This window comes from Papio anubis, chromosome X (genome assembly GCF_008728515.1).
Source record: "Papio anubis isolate 15944 chromosome X, Panubis1.0, whole genome shotgun sequence".
NCBI lineage: Eukaryota > Metazoa > Chordata > Mammalia > Primates > Cercopithecidae > Papio > Papio anubis.
The window spans coordinates 135611136-135630553 of NC_044996.1; the positions used below are offsets into that span (position 1 = coordinate 135611136).

Below are 19418 nucleotides of genomic sequence, written 5' to 3' on the forward strand. Positions count from 1 at the left end.
GCTTCACAACCCCCAGGAAACACATTCCCCCTCGAAGACAGGCTTGTATTTAGCTTCAGTCTTCAGAGGAGGTGCAACTCTGCAAAATAGGTCAGCTGGGGAAAGGTGGGACAAATGATTTGACCTGCTTAGTCAGTCATATCTACTGCAACTTAGAGAGAATGCAATTTTATACTTTGATTCCCTCTCCTTCAAAAGTTGGCTGGGTTCGCCTGCTGTGGATTAAAGAATAAGCCCCACTGCAAATAAAATTCAAAGTGAGCATCTGTCACTTGAGACACCACTTTCTCTCTCCCCTTGCCATGTCATTCAGAATGGCTTTTAAAATTAAATGTCAAGCCACAGCATGAAAACGGAAAAGAAGGGCCTGTGACTGCTCCCAGGTAAAATAAAGAAGCTGAATCCATCATTGCAGCTCCCTGGATCTTCCAGAAAGCACTTCAATGGCTCCCTGCCCTCTCTAGTAGGTGGTGGCTGAATACCTGTCAGAGAGAGACGAGGGAGGCAGTTCCCTCTTCCTAATGAAGTGCATTTTCCAATAAGTATTCTGAATATTTCCAAGCCAGGATAGGGGCAGCAAAGAAATACAATGTAAACTAAAACATCTTGGCACCAGTGTGTTCTCTACCCTGCTGGATGAAGATACATTTTAGTTTATCTAATGACCACACATGTGCTATAGAACATGCCTGACTCCCTGTGTTCACTGAAATGACACGTGACCACTGACCCTAGGCAGCAGCTGCAATGATGCCAGCCCCAGGTGGTCCCCATCTGAGGATGGAAGCAGAACTTTAACTTAATTCGAGTGAAGTTTGGACCCTTGGGTGTGATTTCTAGAGTTAGAACAGTCCTTAGGAAATTGTTCCTTTCTGAGCTTTCCCTTATTCTACATCATTTATATCCTTGTAACATCAAAGGAGACTTTTCTCAGCAAGCATCATAAAATGTTACCAGCATCTTCCTGAGACACAAAAACAAATCCCTTTGCTAGGAGATGACAGATCAGAGACAGCCAGCTGTTTAATAAGGTCCACCCATCCTTGTTCTTAAGGCCCAAATTCAGGTTCGTATTTGACCACTACAACACACTGAAGTAAACAACTTCATAGACTTTATTTATTTATTTATTTATTTATTTATTTATTTATCTATCTATCTATTTATTTATTTGAGATGGAATATCGCTCTGTCGCCCAGGCCCGTGTGCAGTGGCATGATCTTGGCTCACTGCAGCCTCTGCTTCCTGCGTTCAAGTGATCCTTGTGCCTCAGCCTCCTGAGTAGCTGGGACCACAGGCATGTGTCACCATGCCCGGATAAGTTTTGTATTTTTAGAAGAAACGGGGTTTCACTATGTTAGCCAGGCTGGTCTTGAACTCCTAACCTCACGTGATCCACCCACCTTGGCCTCCCAAAGTGCTGGGATTACAGGCATGAGCCACCATGCCAGACCATTAGATTTAAAAAAAAAAGACAATTCAGGCTAGGTGTGATGGCTCACGCCTGTAATTCTAACACTTTGGGAGGCCAAGGCAGGCAGATCACTTGAGCCCAGGAGTTCCAGACCAGCCTGGCCAACATGGTGAGACTCCATCTCTACAAAAAATACAAAAATTATCCGGGTGTGGTGGCGCGTGTCTGTAGTCCCCATGGGCTGAAGCAGGAGGATCACTCGAGCCCAGAAGGTCAAGGCTGCAGTGACCCATGATTGTGCCACTGCACTCCAGCCTGGGCAACAGCGTGAGACCCTGTCTCCAAAAAAACAAAAGACAATTCAGGCAGGGCACAATGGCGCATGTGTATAATCCTAGCACTTTGGGAGGCCAAAGCAGGAGGATCACTGGAGCTCAGGGGTTTGAGACCAGCCTGGGAAACACAGGGAGACTGGATCTCTATTTTATATTTTTAATAAAAGCAAATGAAATTAAAAAGACAATTCACAGAAATACCACACAGAAAGCAATAGTAATGGAACACAAAAGGGGCTCTGGGGGACGGATAATGTTCTGCTTCTGATCCTGGGTGCTGGTTACACAAGTGTGTGTATGTTTTATGAAACTCCATCAAGCTGTACACTTCTCTATATGGACGATACACTCTAATAAAAGTTTCTTTAAGTAAGCAATGATAGCATTATTCATAATAGTCAAAAGGTGGAAACAACACAAATGTCCATCAAAGGATGAGTGGATAAACAAAATGTGGGATCTCCATAGAATGGAATATTATTCAGCCATAAAAATGAAGTAGTGGCACACGCTACAATGGGAGTGAACCTAGAAAACATGGCGCTAAATGAAAAAAGCCAGTCACCAAAGGCCACAGATTATATGATGTCATTTATATGAAGTGTCCAAAATAGGCAAATCTAGGGACAGAACAGATTAGTGGTTGCCAGGGGCTAGGGGAGGGAAAAATGGGGAGTGACTGCTAATGGACATGAAATTTCCGCTTGGGAGATGAAAATGTTCTAAAGCTAAATACAGGTGTTGATTGCAACAAGGGAAAAGGGAAGGGAAGGGAAGGGAAAAGGGAAAAGGGAAAAGGGAAGGGAAGGGAAAAGGGAAGGGAAGGGAGGAAGAAGGGAGGAAGGAAAAGAGGGAGGAAAAGAGGGAGGAAGGGGGGGAGGGAGGGAGGAGGAAAAGAAAGCATGTGCTGTCATCCACAGCTCTGCCCTTCAAAGACAATGTGTGCAAAGAGCCCCTGTCATGCCCAGCCCTGCCCAGACGGGGAACACACTCACTCTGTGCTCCTGTCATACCAGTGTGGTGCTCATCATAGTGTCAGAACTCCGGGTCTGCATCTCTTTCTCCCAGAGCTGTGTGCTCTGCAAGGGCATCTTTGTTTGGGTTCTGTATCCCTCAGACTTAGCACAACGCCTAAGATACAGCTGATACTCAATGCATGTTTACTGAGCCAAACTGAGCCAGACCTGGGCTTTTTCCACCACCTGGCATCACTTGGCCATTGGCAGGAAACCTGTGGTCACCACCACCTGTTCTGGGAATGTGTGAGGTGGGTTTGGTGCCTAGCTCTGTCTCTCCTAAGCTGTGGGTCTGATCAAGCCTCTTAAGATCTCAGAGCCTTAGTTTCCTCAGTTGTAAAATGGGATTAAAATCTCTATTTAATAAGCTTGTTTATTAAAAGTTGTTTCCTATTGATTAAAGGAATGTCAAGTGCCTGCAGGGCACATGAGAACATTCAAGAAAGGCCAGTTCCCCTTTTTTCCCACCACAATTTTATTTTAGAGAGTAGGGTGCTGTCCCCAGAAGGATATGGGTCCCCACCCCATCTTCCTTCCCTTTCACTTACCTTCATGCCAAAGGTAAATATGGTAACGACGATTTTGAAGATCAGTGCCAGGGCCAGCTGCCACATGGCCGTGTAAACACCAACACCAGCAGGCCGGTCTGGAATGTCATCCACAGGCCGAGTCATGTTGGGGTCGTTGATGTAGTCACAGAGCTGGGAAGACTCAAGGGCTCCACAGTCATTGAACAGCTCAGAAATGAGCTCGCTGGTGCTCTGGCGTGTGTAGGGATTGGGGTAGGCAATGATGGCAGTGATGGCGGTCACCACAATGACCTCCAGCACCGGGTACTTCCCCAGCCTGGTGGTCTTGCGCCTCCTGCACCAGGCGATGTTGCAGCGGATGAAGAGGGTTCCCCACAAGCCCCCAAAGACCCCAAGAAGGATGAAGGGGAAGAGTTCAGCCATGTACCAGGGTGTGTGATATTCCACATAAAAGAGAACAAGACGGCTATTCCCAAAGGGATTGATGGATCGCAGTGTAAAGGCTGCCACCAGGGCTGCGAAAAATGACCTCCACAAGGTCTTCAGGGGAAAGTAGTAACTGACCTGAGATGAAAAAGTAGAAAATTAGAGACTGGCCGGAGAAAGAGCTGCTCAAAGCCAGGCCCTCTGATTGGCATGAAAGTCACACTCTAAGTCCAAGAGTGAACACACTCATTCCATCAGCCTGGACTTAATATGACCAAAATGCATCAGCAAAGATCCCCAGAGGAATCTAACTATGTCTAGAAGTGGAATGGACACTAATCAAGGCGGGTTTTAGCTATATTTTTAAGAGAAAAGTATTTAATCATAATTCTGTTCATGGCACAGAGACTCCCCTAGAAGCAAATAAACCTCTGGAATGGATTCTACAGACAACAGAGTAGATCAGGGTTTGGAAAACTCTGGGCTGCAACTCACATGCAGCCCAGTGAATGCATTTATATGGCACATGAGTTAAGAATGGTTTTTACATTTTTAATTGATTGAAAAAGGGGAAAAAATTCTTTTGATTTGAAATATTCAAAAGAAGAACAATATTTTGTGACATGTGAAAACCATAAAATTCAAATTTCACTGTCCATAAAGAAATATCTACGGAAATACAGACATGCCCATTTGTGGACGTATTGTTCACAGCTGCTTTCACGCTATGACAGCAGAGCCGAACAGCTACAACAGAAACTGTATGGCCCACAAAACCAAACACATTTACTACCTGGCCTTTTACAGAAATGTCTGCCAACACCTGGAATAACCCATTTGGGTTACCAAAATCAAAAATGCCTAATTAAGTTGGTTATGAGACAGAGAATACTATAAGTCTTTTAAAAAAAAAAATCACGTTGGCAATTTTTAAAACAATACTTGCAAACAGGAATTTAATGGTGGTGGCCCGCTATGGTGGGTCACGCCTGTAATCCCAATACTTTGGGAGGCTGAGGCGGGTGGATCACCTGAGGTCAGGAGTTCAAGACCAGCCTGACCAATATGGCGAAACCCCGTCTCTACTAAAAACACGAAAATTAGCCAGGCGTGGTGGCGTGCACCTGTAGTCCCAGTTACTCAGGAAGCTGGGACAGGAGACTTGCTTAAACCCAGGAAATGGAGGTTATAGTGAGCCGATATCATACCATTGCACTCTAGCCTAGACGACAGAGCAAGACTCAGTCTCAAAAAAAGAGAAAATAAACACAAAAAAACAAACAGTGGAAACTGTGGCTCCTTAATTAACTGCAGGAATCTTATCCAATATTTCTTTGATTCTAACCCTCAAAGGGCCTTGCTGCTCAAAATCACAAATTCTCTCGGCTGCCCATTTCTCACCTCTTCTAGACTGAAAAGCACGCCTCCAATTGGTGCACCAAAGGCAACAGAGACTCCAGCAGCCGCTGCAGCTGAAAGCACCTACAAAACAAATAGTTCTACATAAGCTTCAAGGCCTTCCATGAAAACAAACGTGCAAACCTGCAGGTCAGACAGCAGGAGGGGGCTTTGAGAAGAAAGTTTCGCTGCAGATGAAAGCTGAGCGGCTCACCTCCCGCCTCTTGCCCTCATTCTTGCTGTACTTGGAGAAAAGGCTGCTGAAGAAGTTGCCACAGCAACAAGCCACGTGCACTAGCGGCCCTTCCTTCCCAAGGCTCAGACCAGAGGACACTACCAGCACCAGCGTGACTGTCTTGATTAGCAGGGTCCACTTCCCCAAGTAGCCCCTGATGATAAAGCCGCTTAAAATGGTCTTTATCTGAAACAGAGGATGGAGAACAAGAGGGAATGAACTGCTTCAATCCATGGCTAGGAAAAGAGCTGTACTTCCTCTGAGAGACATGTTCAAAGTTTAGATTCACTCAATAGCATGGAACAGAGGCCATTTTCATTTTTGATTTAACTATAATTTTATATTAACTGAAATATTAAAAACTCAATGCATGGTAAATCTTAAGGATTCCTAGAGTACCAAAAGATCCTAAAGAGGACTGAATAAATCATTAACAAGGTCTCGCTTGATTTATGGCATTTTATCCTGTTCACATTACCTTCTGTTATGTTGAGAAGAGACATATACCTATTGATATTAACTGTTAACTTTTGACTCTGGAAAATATCCTAGATTAAGAGATGCAGAGCTGGCTGACTATGTGACAAGGCAAGGAGAGTGCAGTAGTTAAGAATATGCTACCCCAGGCCAGGCACAGTGGCTCACACCTATAATCCCAGCACTTTGGGAGGCCAAGGTGGGAGGATCGCTTGAGCCCAGGAGTTCAAGACCAGCCTGGGCAACATAGAGAGATCCCATCTCTGCAATAAATAAATAAATAAATAAATAAATAAATAAATAAATAAAATTAGCTTGGCATGATGGCATGCACCTGTAATCCTAGCTACTTGGGAGGCTGAAGTAGGAGAATCACTTGAGCCCGGAAGGTCAAGGCTGCAGACAGCTGTGATCGCGCCACTACACTCTAGCCTAGGCGACAGAGCAAGATCTTGTCTCAAAAAAAAAAAAAAAAAGGAATATGCTACCCCAAAATATGCCACTCTGGCAAACTGACTATTTTGGGTTAAAGGCACTTGAAAAACAGCAGGAGCAAGAAGATCACCTGACCATTCTGTTTCTTTTTCTTTTTTTGAGACAGAGTCTTGCACTGTCGCCCAGGCTGGAGTGCAGTGGTGCGATCTCAGCTTACTGCAAGCTCCGCCTCCTGGGTTCACGCCATTCTCCTGTCTCAGTCTCCCAAGTAGCTGGGACTACAGGCACCCACCATCACGCCTGGCTAATTTTTTGTACTTTTAGTAGAGACGGGGTTTCACCGTGTTAGCCAGGACGGTCTTGATCTCCTGACCTCGTGAATCACCCGCCTCGGCCTCCCAAAGTGCTGGGATTACAGGCGTGAGCCATTGCGCCTGGCCCATTCTGTTTCTTAAACGCAGGAGATGAAATTCCCACATGAAAGACGCCCTCCCTATACTAGAAGGAAGCATCATTCTTATCGTCAAAGACAGGAAATTGAGACTGAGGGAAATCTGCATGAACAAACCTTGTTAGACTAACCCTCATCCTCCTGGCCACTTCACCCAGCTAACTCCCCTAGCCCAGGCTCCTCTGCCTTGTCACACTTTCATAGATTACTACTCGTCCAATTCAGCACATGAGTATTCAACCCTAACTTCATCTTTGGTTCTTCACTCCTTATGAAGGTTCCTATGTCATGTAAAATTCATTAAATAAACATGTATGCTTTTCTCCTGTTGATCTGTCTTACATGTCAATTTAATTCGCAGGCCCAGCCGCAAACCCGTAAAAAGGTGTTTGCCCCTACAAGAGCAAAATGACAGTTGAACTTTAGGTCAGGGGTTGACAAACTATAGCCTGTGGTCCAAATCTGGCCCACTACCTATTTTTGTATGATCCATGAGCTAAGTATAGTTTTAACATTTTTAAAAGTAGTATGTTAAAAAGAAAAAAAAAAAAAGACTACTAGCCTTCTGGTGAGAATAGTTGCTCCATCTTGCCCCTTGGCCTCCAAGGCCTAATATATTGACTCTCTTTCTCTAATAGGAAAAGTTTGCCAACCCCTGCTGGAGGCGATGAATTAATGAATTTTTACTGTCCAATTCTTTCAACTTTTCTGTGTGCTTGAAAACATTCTTAATACAATGGTAGAAAAAGAAGACGACGCTCAACATTCCAAGAACACATGTTTGAGGGATGTAAAGATGTTTGAATCCATCATGACCCCTTCTCTTCTATCAAATCCTACCCTCTTTTATTGTAAAGGACTTCGACTACAGGGAGTGTTATCTTGCTCCATTTCCAGACCTGCTGCGTTTTATAAATACCAAATAATGGCTTTCTTCCTAAAGGTTCACTTGAGTCTTTGCCTAATGCTTTTAGAATTCAACTGGGTGCCTATCTCAGTGATTAACTTCATACACCAAGGGCCTCTCCCGGGCCAAAATGGTATTCTCTTAGATATAGAAGCATCATTAATGATCAAACAATTTTTCTACCTCCAATCACTCCCCCAATTGGCTGAAATGGAGTGAATGTTTACTGCTGAGTTAGCAACTTACAAACCTGTAATCACAGATTAATTAGACACCAAGTGAATCAGTCAATGAAATCTGCAGTCAATTTCTGGTTTTCCCATTATGTAATACATAATGAGACAAGGTTATCTCTTGTCACTGTTATTTATGTAACTTCAAAACACCTCCTTATGGGCATTGCTCTCTCAAGTAATCAATTTCTCAAATAGCTACTATAGTCATTCTCAACCTTGGCACTCATCAGAGTCACCTGGGGAATTAGAAAACACTGCAGACTGGCTCTCACCCCAGAGATTTGATATAATTGGTCTGAGGTCCATCCAGGGTATGAGGATTTTTACAGCCTCCGTAGGTGACTCTAAAATGCAGCCCAGGTGGAGAGCACTGCTTGATTCCTGAAAAGAGCGGCACAGACATTCCTCATTTCTCAATACAGTATTTAAGGGACAGCCCTGAAACACTCTTTGTTCTTTCACCAAGTCCTTCTACTGAGCATCATGTCACCTTGGGCGATTTGGGGCGGGTCATGAAGTGAGCTCATCCAAGAGTGTGTATGTGCCCCGAAGGACTCAGCGAGCTCCTTCCTACAGAACACGTGCGAGGTCTCCTAGCTATATAGTCAGATGGTGTTTCCTGAACTAGCCTTGAACTCGTGGCAGACAAACTAGTGGTGGTTACACCCGTCCTTAACTAGTGGTAGTTAGCTTAATTGAGCCCGTGCTCTGGGATCTCAGATCCCTTTATTTAAGGGATGTTTTATTACGCCTGCCACAATCCTGCCCTTTTGTGTTGCCTCAAATAAAATTATCTATAATTTTTTGTCAGTTAGTTAATATGAATTTGGACCCCAGGGTATAGTCTAAAAGCGTAATACCATTTAGAAAATTACAAGCATCTAAATTACCTGAGCCTTTGCCAGCCATGACATGTGGTGAATTGAACAATGTAATAGGTATTTTGTAATTCTCTAAAATGATTTTATAAAATTCTCATGATCAAATTAGGGACTAAAGAAGATAAATTCATTCCCAGTTGATGGCAAAATCCAATCACTTGCTTTAAATTGAATTCATACAGACTGAAGCGAGCAGGGCTTTAATGAGATGTACTGCAGCAGATTTGTGACTTGGTGGTGTTAACCTGAAAACCAGAACTCTTTCCGATAAATAAATATTTGTAAGAGTGTTTATGTTTTATGTCTTTTAATAAACTGAAACATCAACACAGAGTAAGTTCTGAGAGGGTATGATTTCTCATATAGTTGACATGACAGTGGTTCTACTGACAAAAGGAAGTAAGAGGACACCCTTACCCAGTTCTCTCTCAAGTCCCACGTGCAACAAAAGCTGAGTATTCACTTTTTTTTTTTTTTTTTTTTTTTTTTTTTTTGAGGCAGGGTCTGACTCTATCACCCAGGCTGGAGTACAGTGGCACAATCACAGCTCACTGTAGCACTGTAGTCTCAATTTCCTCGGCTCAAGTAATCATCTCACCTCAGTCCCCAGAGTAGCTGGGACTACAGGTGTGCACCATCAAACCGGTTTTTTTTTTTTTTGAGACAGAGTGTTGCTCTATCACCCAGACTGGAGTGCAGTGGTGTGATCTCAGCTCACTGTAACCTCCACCTCCCAGGTTCAAGCGATTCTCATGCCTCAACCTCTCGAGTAGCTGGGATTACAGGCACGTGCCACCACGCTGGCTAATTTTTGTACTTTTAGTAGAGAAGGGGTTTTGCCATGTTGGCCAGGCTGGTCTCAAACTTCTGGCCTCAAGTGATCCTCCCACCTCAGCCTCCCAAAGTGCTGGGATTACAGGTGTGAGCCACCGCACCCCGCCACTTATTTTTACTTTTGTAGAGATGAGGTCTCACTACATTGCCCAGGCTGGTCTTGAACTGCTGGGCTCAAGCAATCTTCCCACCTTGGCCTCTCAAAGTGCTGGAATTATAGGCAAGTATTCACATTTAAATGTGTTTTATAGAAATTCTATGGAGAGCATTTATTACATAGGAAAATAAAAGCCCTTCTGTAAATTTGCTTCTTTTTTTCTTTTTTAGAAACAAGGTATTGTTCTGTTGTCCGGGCTGGAGTGCAGTGGTGCAATCATAGTTTACTGCAGCCTCGAACTCCTGGCCCCAAGCAATCCTCCCACCTCAGCCTCCCAAGTAGCTGGGATTACAGGCATGAGCCCCCATACCTGGCCTAAATTTGCATTTTAAAAAATGTTTCCAAAAGAATTTTTCACTCTAAGTAATCAAAATGTTTTGGAAGCAAATGCTATGCTAGGGAGGATAAGCAATTTTTTAAATGTACATAAGTGCATCACATTCAAAGTTCATTCTTACACAGCGTGCCATATAGCAGCTTATAGCAGATCACCTCAGACAATGATAAACATATTTTCCAAATAGCTCAGTCAATATCTTTGCTAGAATGAATGAAGAACAGCTTCATGTCTCAACTGAAGTCAGTTTCCATATTTAGTTGGGTGTTGACTGGCAGGAGATTCTTTTTACCCATGAATTATTTATTTACATTTACTTTTTACTCTGCCCCTCTCCTCGAGAACTGGGAAAAATACTCCATCCTTAGGTTAAGAATTTCCAGCTCTACTACAGTAACAGGGAAGACTTTGCTACTGCTGAGTCATACCTCCATTTGGTTCCTGAAAGTTCTTTAAAAGATTTTTATGAACTATTTAGGAAATAGAGAAATGAATCTATCACACACTTATATAGAGTTAAAAGAATATTAATAAAACGAGTACCCATGTGCCCACTACCAAGTTTAAGATACAAGAGTGGCTACCTCGTGTTTGCCTGCCCAGTGGAACTTTCCTCCTTCCCCTCACCACTTCCTACCATTTCTCCCCTTTCTTTATAGTTTCAGAACGTATGTTTTTTCATTTTAGTTGTTTATAGACATTCTATCAATCCTACTTTATCCTTGTAAAACTTGCTTTTTCACTTAACAGCACATTTTTTAATTTCATCCATGTCTATGTATCCCTGGTACTATTGTCACATAAGAAACAAACGCTAGGCTAGGTACAGTGGCTTACGCCTGTAATCCCAGCACTTTGGGAGGCCAAGGCAGGCGGATCACTTAAGCCCAGGAGTTTGAGACCCGTCTGGGCAACATGGCAAAACCCCACCTTTATAAAAAGTACAAAAATTAGCCAGGTATGATGATGCACACCTATAGTCTCAGCTACTCGGGAGGCTGAGGCAGGAGGGCTGCCTGAACCTGGGAGTTCAAAGCTTCAGTGAGCTGTGATCACGCCACTGCACTCCAGCCTGGGCAACAGAGTGAGACTTTGTCTCAAAAAAAAAAAAAAAAAAAAAAAAAAGAAAGAAAGAAAGAAAGAAAGAAAAAAAAAAAATCCTCAACTCAGTATTTTACTCCTTCTGAGTTTAGCTCTCACCAATAAAATGCCCAATTTAGACGATGATAAAGTCCAGCCAGCCCTTCAAAGATAGAACTCATGTTCGAACTCCCTATCTATAAGGACACCAGCTGAGCCACACATCTAAAGTTCTTGGAAGGGAGAGATGGGACTACCCAGCATACCTCTTACTGCTTCTATTTTCCACCAATTCCCCATTGGCCATCTCCTTATTTGCAAAATGCTTGAGTCAAAAATGGCTACTCTTAGGTAGTGGGATCACAAACTGAGATGCTTTAGACATCAAATAAAATACAGTCAGCTCTATTATGACACTTGGTTGGAAAATGCAAATTTGCCTCAAGCACTGTGGCTCACGACTGTAATCCTAGCACTTTGGGAGGCCAAGGCAGGAGGATTGCTTGAGCCCAGGATTTCAAGACCAGCCTGGGCAACATGGCAAAGCCCTACAAAAAATACAAAAATTAGTTGGGCAGGGGGGCACACGCCTGCAGTCCCAGCTCCACAGGAGGCTGAGGTGGGAGGATCACTTAAGCCCAGGAATTTGAAACCAACCCGGGCAATAGAGTGAGACCTCGTCTCTATATAAGAAAATAATAAAACAATAAAGAAGGCCAGGCGTGGCGGCTCATGCCTGTAATCCCAACACTTTAGGAGGCCGAGGTGGATGGATCACATGAGGCTAGGCCAACATGGTGAAACCCCATCTCTACTTAAAAAAAGACAAAAAAAAAAAAATTAGCCAGACATAGTGGTGCACATCTGCAACCCCGGCTACTTGGGGGGCTGAGGCATGAGAATCGCTTGAACCTGGGAAACGGAGGTTGCACTGAGCCGAGATTGCACCACTGCACTCTAGCCTGGGCAACAGAACGAGACTCTGTCTCAAAAACAAGAAAAAAAAAAGGAAAAAGAAAAGAAAAGGAAAGGAAAAAGAAAACGCAAATTTGTTCCAATGCCACTCATGTTAGGGAGGAATTTGAGCATAGTGCAAATTTTATGTCTATTTATGCACATTTCCTCCAGGAGAAATACCAGATAAATGCAGAAAATTGTACCCAATCATGTAGGAAAACACAAAATACACATGAGTCAAACATCTACCACTTCACACATATGCCAGGGTGCCATGCCCATCTATGCCTGCTGTCTCAACTTCCCCTACAACTTCAGATAGATAACCTTCCTTATGCCTTTCACAGCAACGCATAAGTCGCAGCCCTTCTGACACCCACTTCCACAAGCAAACTTCAAGTTCTTTGCAGAAAGTGACATATTTATTACGGTATTTACATATTTCTTAGCCACTTAATGTATACAACTGGGCTCCTGTTTTTACTAGGTTCCTCTTTTTGTCATACGTGTCAGTGATGAAGTTTTGTGTATTGTGCCCCTAATTCATGTTCCCCAGAAAGCCCTGTGGTTTCTGTTGTGTGATTTTGCATGGCATGGAGATTTTTAGGAATGTGTATGTCACATTATAGCAGAACTGGCTGCGCTGAGAAAATAGGATGGTAACACAGCTTATTTTTCAGGTTCCTGAAGCAGTATGTTAACATCAACCATCAAAAATTCAGCATGACATATTAAGACTTCTTTTTTCTATCTTTCCTGAAACAAGACCATGTTGAATTTTGCCTCTGACTGTCTTTTCAGGACTTCAGCCCTTTCTGCAAACTGCCTGGACCACTGTCAGGGCTGGAGGGTCCTCCCAAAGGGTGTGGATTTACTGCCATACTCGGCCCACAAATACATCTTCAAACTCTCGAGCCCACTGCCCGTGGGCATTGCTAAGGCATCAACCCAAAGGAGAACTGAACTGCATGAATTAGAGCGATAATGCCAGAACTTTTAAAATTACTTCTGGCTAAATTTCCACCATCTGGGCTTTTCGGGAATCAGCTCAATTATCATGATTCTGCCCAGTAGGTCCTCATAGGTTTCAAGTTCCCCTTAATCGGTGAGGTCACTTTCCTCATACTTTGGTTACATGAAAGCGCTGAAAACTATTTATAAAAACTCTAAATTCACGGGGGTATGTTCAGAGTGCATGTACTAAAGGCGGCATTCAGGTTTTTAAAAGATTGCTATTAGCTTGCCACCAGAAGAGCAAAATGTGGCAAGAGAGGTTTCATCATCAGCGAACTTTCACAGCAATAAACCTCCACTGTTGTCTCTCACATTACATCACAGATGCACTGATGAGTTAGTATAGCACGTTTATGTGTGTGGTTAATGAACTCTGATTCCACAGGCTTTAAGAGTTATGCCTGGTTTACAAAGACAAGGCTTTTATCATCTGAGAAGAAATAGCACAGAAATCTTGAAGATAGTGTATAAATCCTAAAGTCAGAACGCTGGGTTCAACTCACAGCTTACCAGCTTGGTTACCTGGGGCAAGTTACTTAACCTCTCTGTGCTTTAGTTTTGTCAACTATCAAATGCAGAATAATAGTACTTACCTCATAGTCTTATTGTGAAGCTTAATGAGTTAGTAGAAGTAAAATGCTTGGAACTGTGCTTGGCACGACAGTGCTACAGAAGAATTTGCTATTCATATTATTGGTACAAAAAATTCAGCCAGGACTCACCTCTGGTATGCCAGAGCCACAGGCATATGGTGCAAATACACGCACCAGGGAGACAGCCAAAAATGCAAACAGCAGCGCCCATAGGATGTACATTAAGTAATTCAGAATGTAAGCACTGGCACCCTAGACAACAGACACAAAACAAAAAAGGAAACATTAGCCACAGCTGACCTGAGCAACAGACTCAACCCCTCCCCATCTGTCTTCACAACAAAAGCTTTGACGGGATTGGGCAGGTTTGGTCCCCATCCTATATAAACCAAAAGGCCAGCGTAGGTTTATCAGCTGTTGCTATTGCTACAGTCAGCACACACAAACAGAACAGCAGGTGTTTCTCCAGGAGCTGTTTACACGCGCCTTCTACAGGGGGAAGGCTCAGCAGTAATGGAAACTGTGGATGATGCTTGGTTTTAATCACCACTTGCATAGAGTTAATCAAAGGTGTGACACGGAAAATCCTGCCTCCGAGACCCTGGCAGATTAGTTTTTTCTTGTCTGTGGTGGCTTGGTCTCTCTTAGCTTTCATTAAGGCCACACCCAACCACAGCAAGCACCCGCACTGCCAATGAATACGGGTCGGGCCTGTATTTTAGAATACTGCTACTCAAGGTGGGGTCCGTGGTCCAGCCACATCAGCAGCTTATGAGACATGCAGACTCTCAGGCCTCACCCCAGAACTGCTGAACCAGACACCAGACACTCCCGGCTGGGGCCCAGATAAATGTGTTTTAACAAGCCCTCTGGGAGGTTCTACGCGCACCAACATTTGACAGGCACTATCAGAGAAGAAAAACATGATCACTTTCAGAATAATTCATTGAACAATTTATTCCAAATTATCTGATGTACAGAGAAAGTTTTCTGAACCAAACACACAGTCTGGGATCCTATGCATGAAGGGCCTGGTCTGCTAAGTATAGACCACACTCTCTAGGCCTCAGCTTCGTGCCACCATCTGGATTACTTAAGTAAGGGGGGCAGGAAAGAGAGGTCACCTACAAGTCAGGCCATGGACAGACACATGTGTGTCTATTAAATGCAAAAACACGTTCCAGGAGACCACTCTGGCCTTTACAAGCACATCTATTCACACCCTATGCAGTGAGAAATCGGACTAAGAAATACCTTTCACCCACTTAAATATGTACTTTTTTGGAGGCTAAAAATAACTCTCACTCTTACTAAAGGTAATTCTTCGAATCAAAGTATAAATCTTAAAAACAGCTGAAAAGATGGATGGCCGTATTTCCCCAAAACACACATTGCAAGTAGGAGAGAAGAATAAAAATATGGCGCACAGCCAATTCTGTCTGCCCGCTCCCATCAACCCAAGTAGAGAATTTCTTTTTGGAAGTAATGGAGAACACTGAGAACGTGTGAGATTTCAAGATCCCTGTCTACTTCTGAGATTTGAAGGAATTAATTTTCAATTCCACTGAGAAAGAGGTTTCGCAAAAATGGCAAAGTGCATTCCAAATGTCTTCAGCTGTGGTAAGTCAGTCAGGCAAAAAAAAAAAAGTGGGGAAGGGAGGAGATCCATAAATAGATTACATATATCTTGCAAGATTAGTTCTAGCTTGAGAGATCCTCACATTACCCCTAATGTGAAGCTTGGCAACCTGGTTCCCCCTCACATGGCTTTCTGATCCTTCAATAACCCATAGTCATGGTGGTAACCACTGAAATGGGTTAGAAGTTAACTCTTTCCTGAACCAAGATTTTAATAAAGATCTGAAGCACTAAATGCTATGGGTCCGTGGTTCACCACTATTATCTCCTGTGCCTAGGGCATTCTCTTTACAGAAGGCCCAGAACATCCTTTATAATGTGGTCATAAAATGCAATAGAAGATGACTGAAAGCACAATGAGATGCCACTTCATAACCACTAGGATGGCTATAATCAAAAACATATAATAGCAAGTGTTGACAGGAAGGTGGACAAATTGGAAGTCTCATACACTGCTGGTGGGAATGTAAAATGGTACAGCCACTTTGGAAAACAGTCTGGCAGCTGCTCCAAAGGTTAAACATAGAGTAACCATCTGACCCAGCAACTCCACTCTCAGATATGTACTCGAGAGAAATGAAACATATGTCTTCACAAAAACCTGTACAGAAATGTTCATAGCAACATCACTCATCATAGCCAAAAAGCAAAAGCAACCAACAAATGGATAAATAAAATGTGGTCCATTCATACAACAGAATATTATTCGGCCATAAAAAAAGAATGAAGTAATGGTTCATGCTACAATAGGAAGAAACCTGGAAACATGAGGCTAGGTGGAAGAAGCCAGACACAAAGTCCACACATTGTACGATTTCATTTACATGAAATGTCCAGAAGAGGCAAATCTAGAGAGACAAAAGGTAGATTAGTGGTTGCTCAGAGCTGGCAGGTTGGGGGACATGAGACTGACTGCTAATGGAGACAGAGTTTTGGAAAGGATGACGAAAACGTTCCAAAATTAGATTGTGGTAATGGCTGCAAATCTGAATATACTACAAGCATTAAATCATACACTTTAAATGGGTGAACAATATGAACTGTGAATTTCTCACTAAAGCTGTTTTTTTTAAAAGGATAACTTAAAAAGCTACATTCTTCTCAATTAGAAGATATAAAAGTCAACCTTATTTCTTCAGCATGATCAGCAAACCACTTTTGGTAAGAAAAAATAAGCCAAATATAACAAAATAAAGCCAAATATGAGGCTTAAAGTATATATACTTTAATATATAATGCATATATACATATATATATATATGCATTGTGCACATGAAACAGTGGGGAAGGGTTTTATAAGTGAAATTTGAGTGGTAGCATTAGAGCTAGAAAAAGCCAGTCATCCTAGTGTTAAGCCACGAACTTCAGAGCAGGCACCTGAAGGTGAAATCACAGACATTCACAAATCTCCCAGCAGCATTCCCAAGCACGTGTGGAATGGCAGGGGTCCCCAGCCAGGACCCTGCCCAAATACCCACCTCTGACTGGTTCACCAGCAGCTCCGACCATTTCTGCCACAGGGGACATTTGTCTCTGTCCTCAAAAGTGGTCTCGTTAGAAGTCCAGCAACACTGCTCATGGCTATACCAGAAAGCAGACAGGCAGACCCCCTCCTTCAGGTCCGTCATCCAGTCCACAGCGAGATCGATGACCCCAGCCAAGGTGCCTGGAAGAACACGAGCCACAAAGAGGAATCACCCCATGATGCAACAAGAATGAGACCAGGTGCAACACGGCGGCCAGGCAGGGGCACATCAGCAATGATGGCCCAGATTCCAGAGCAGGCAATAAACTTGCAATGGGGCTGTCACTTACATAGGAAGCTTCTTTCATTAACCTTGCAGCGCTTGAACATTTATGGTATGGGCAAGGCAGCACAAGCCCAATGAGAAATACAAAGGGCTCAGTAGCTTAAACTGGGTAGGAGAGGGAGACAAGCAACTTTCCCAATTCTTCCCTTTCCAAGTTTTTGACATTGGGTATTTACACCGTAAAAGACAGAACTCCCTCAGTAGCTTCTGGGGCAGGATCCTAGAACCACAAACATTAATATTTCTCAGGGAAACATGATAATTCAGACAAAATGGACTCATAACAACTACGATGGCCTCACATCATGAATGAGTAAGGTTTTGTCACCAAATGAGAACCAAACTCGGGAAAATCCTGTTTATTAAAACTCTCCACATTATTTAAATTATAAAGAATTAAGGGTCTATAAAACTAAATAACTACTTTAAAAGCCAATAGAAATGGGAGAAAACGGAACGTGCAGTTGAATGGATAACAAAAGGCGGCCTTGGGTCTCTTTCCAGAATAACGCATTCTCATCTCTCACAAAGGCAGAGAATGTTTTCAAGCATCTTCATTTTTCAGCCTTTTCACTGCATCGTTAATACAGGATTGGTTCTGCATCCACATCCTCACTGAAAGCATCCACACCTGGCATCAGCATTCACCCCTCCCTTCTCTTCTCCTGGTGTTGCATCGGATGCCGCCCACCTCAGCTCTACATATCCTTCCTCCTTGGGGCCTCGCTCTTCCCATTCCCCCTTTCTTTCTCCTGTATCTTCAACCTCTTCCTCTCCTTGCCATCAGCATTTAAACATTTTTTTAAAACCCTCCCTGGTTCCACTTTCCCCTCTAGTCACCATCCAATCTCTTTCCTTCCCTTGGCCCAGTCCATCCCCTCAATCTACCAGGAGATTCCCATGTAGCTAAGGCAATGGCCTTAGCTCATTCCTCTAGAACAGGATCCACAAACTACAGCCCACAGGCCAAATCTGGACCACAGCCTGTTTTTGTAAATAAAGTTTTATTGGAGCACAGCCACACCATTCAATTATATGCACTCTGTGGCTGCCTTCATGCTACAGTGGCAGAACTGAAGAGCTGAGACAGAAACCACATGGGCCACAAACCTGAAAATATTGACTCTCTGGCCTCTTGCAGAAAAAGTTTGCTGATCCCAGTTCCAGAGCTCTCAGCATCATCTGACTCTGTTGACCACTCCACCCTTCTAGAAACACCTCTTCCCTTGGCTTCCACATCATGCTCTCCTGCTTTTCTCCTCACTCTCTGGTTTGCTCTGCCTCCTAGGATCTTTCTGACTCCTCCACCCAACTTCTAAAAGGCCATTTCCTCAAAGCTTCACCCTAAACCCTTTTCTCTTTTTACACTATGCTCTCAACCCTGGCAACCTTATTCACATCCTTCTATTTACCATTAGGTAAAAATGTACATCTCAAGCTATGCTTTTCCAAGCACATAGAGCCCACTGCCTATTACAGAGCCAATCACTACATAGCCCAGCCGTCAGCTTCCAATGCCCACAGCAAACATCACCAATCAATAATAGCACACTCTATTGGATTCCCCTTCACAATTCTTTTGACACACCCATGACAGACATCACTAATCAATCATGACACACACTTGTGGACTTACCTTCCCAAATCTTTGTAGCAGAGCCCTAGGCAGTCAAAGCCAATGAATGGGCATTGTTAAAGAACACAAGTCTATTTGCCTTCTTGGGTCTACTAGGTATCTCCACTTCAACCCACCGCCATCCAACACTGAACTGAAGCATCCTCCTCCCAGCCTCAGCTTTGTCCCAGCTGGGAGAGGAACCCACCATCCAGGCACACTACTGTGCAAACTAGAAAACTGGGAAAGCAACCCCCTTCCAGGCAATCCCCATATCCCAGCAGCTCCACCTCTGAAATCTCTCTTGAATCACTGCACTTACCCCCATCCCCACTCTGGCTGTCTTTCAGATCACCGTGTTGAAGTCATTGCTGGCTGGACTGCTGCAGGAGTCTCCTCTCTGGTCTCTGGCCTCAGTCCTGCCCCATTCATGGCTTCTCCACACTGTGGTTAACAGGCTTTCCAAATGCCAGACTGACCCATGCCACTCCCTTATGGAAAGCCCTGCCATGGTTACCCATTATTCTTGGGAGAACACCCAAATCCTCAACAGGTCACCCACCCTGACAGCTGGCCCCTCAGATCTCTCCAGCTTCATCTCTTTCCCTCACTAACTCCGCACACCCTGCCCACTCCGTGT

The 19418-nt window shown here is 43.6% G+C and overlaps 1 protein-coding gene across 2 annotated transcripts in view; it reads right to left on the reverse strand.

The window, feature by feature from the left end:
* Positions 1–19418, reverse strand: part of CLCN4 (chloride voltage-gated channel 4) — an 80645-nt gene that overhangs the window by 25251 nt on the left and 35976 nt on the right. For both annotated transcript variants that reach the window (XM_021932886.2, XM_003917392.5), the window contains exons 5-9: positions 16831–17018; positions 13844–13966; positions 5335–5541; positions 5124–5204; positions 3315–3860 (exon numbers count right to left, since the gene is read on the reverse strand). In XM_021932886.2, the coding sequence (XP_021788578.1) occupies positions 3315–3860; positions 5124–5204; positions 5335–5541; positions 13844–13966; positions 16831–17018 (1145 nt within the window). The remainder of the gene's footprint in view (positions 1–3314; positions 3861–5123; positions 5205–5334; positions 5542–13843; positions 13967–16830; positions 17019–19418) is intronic.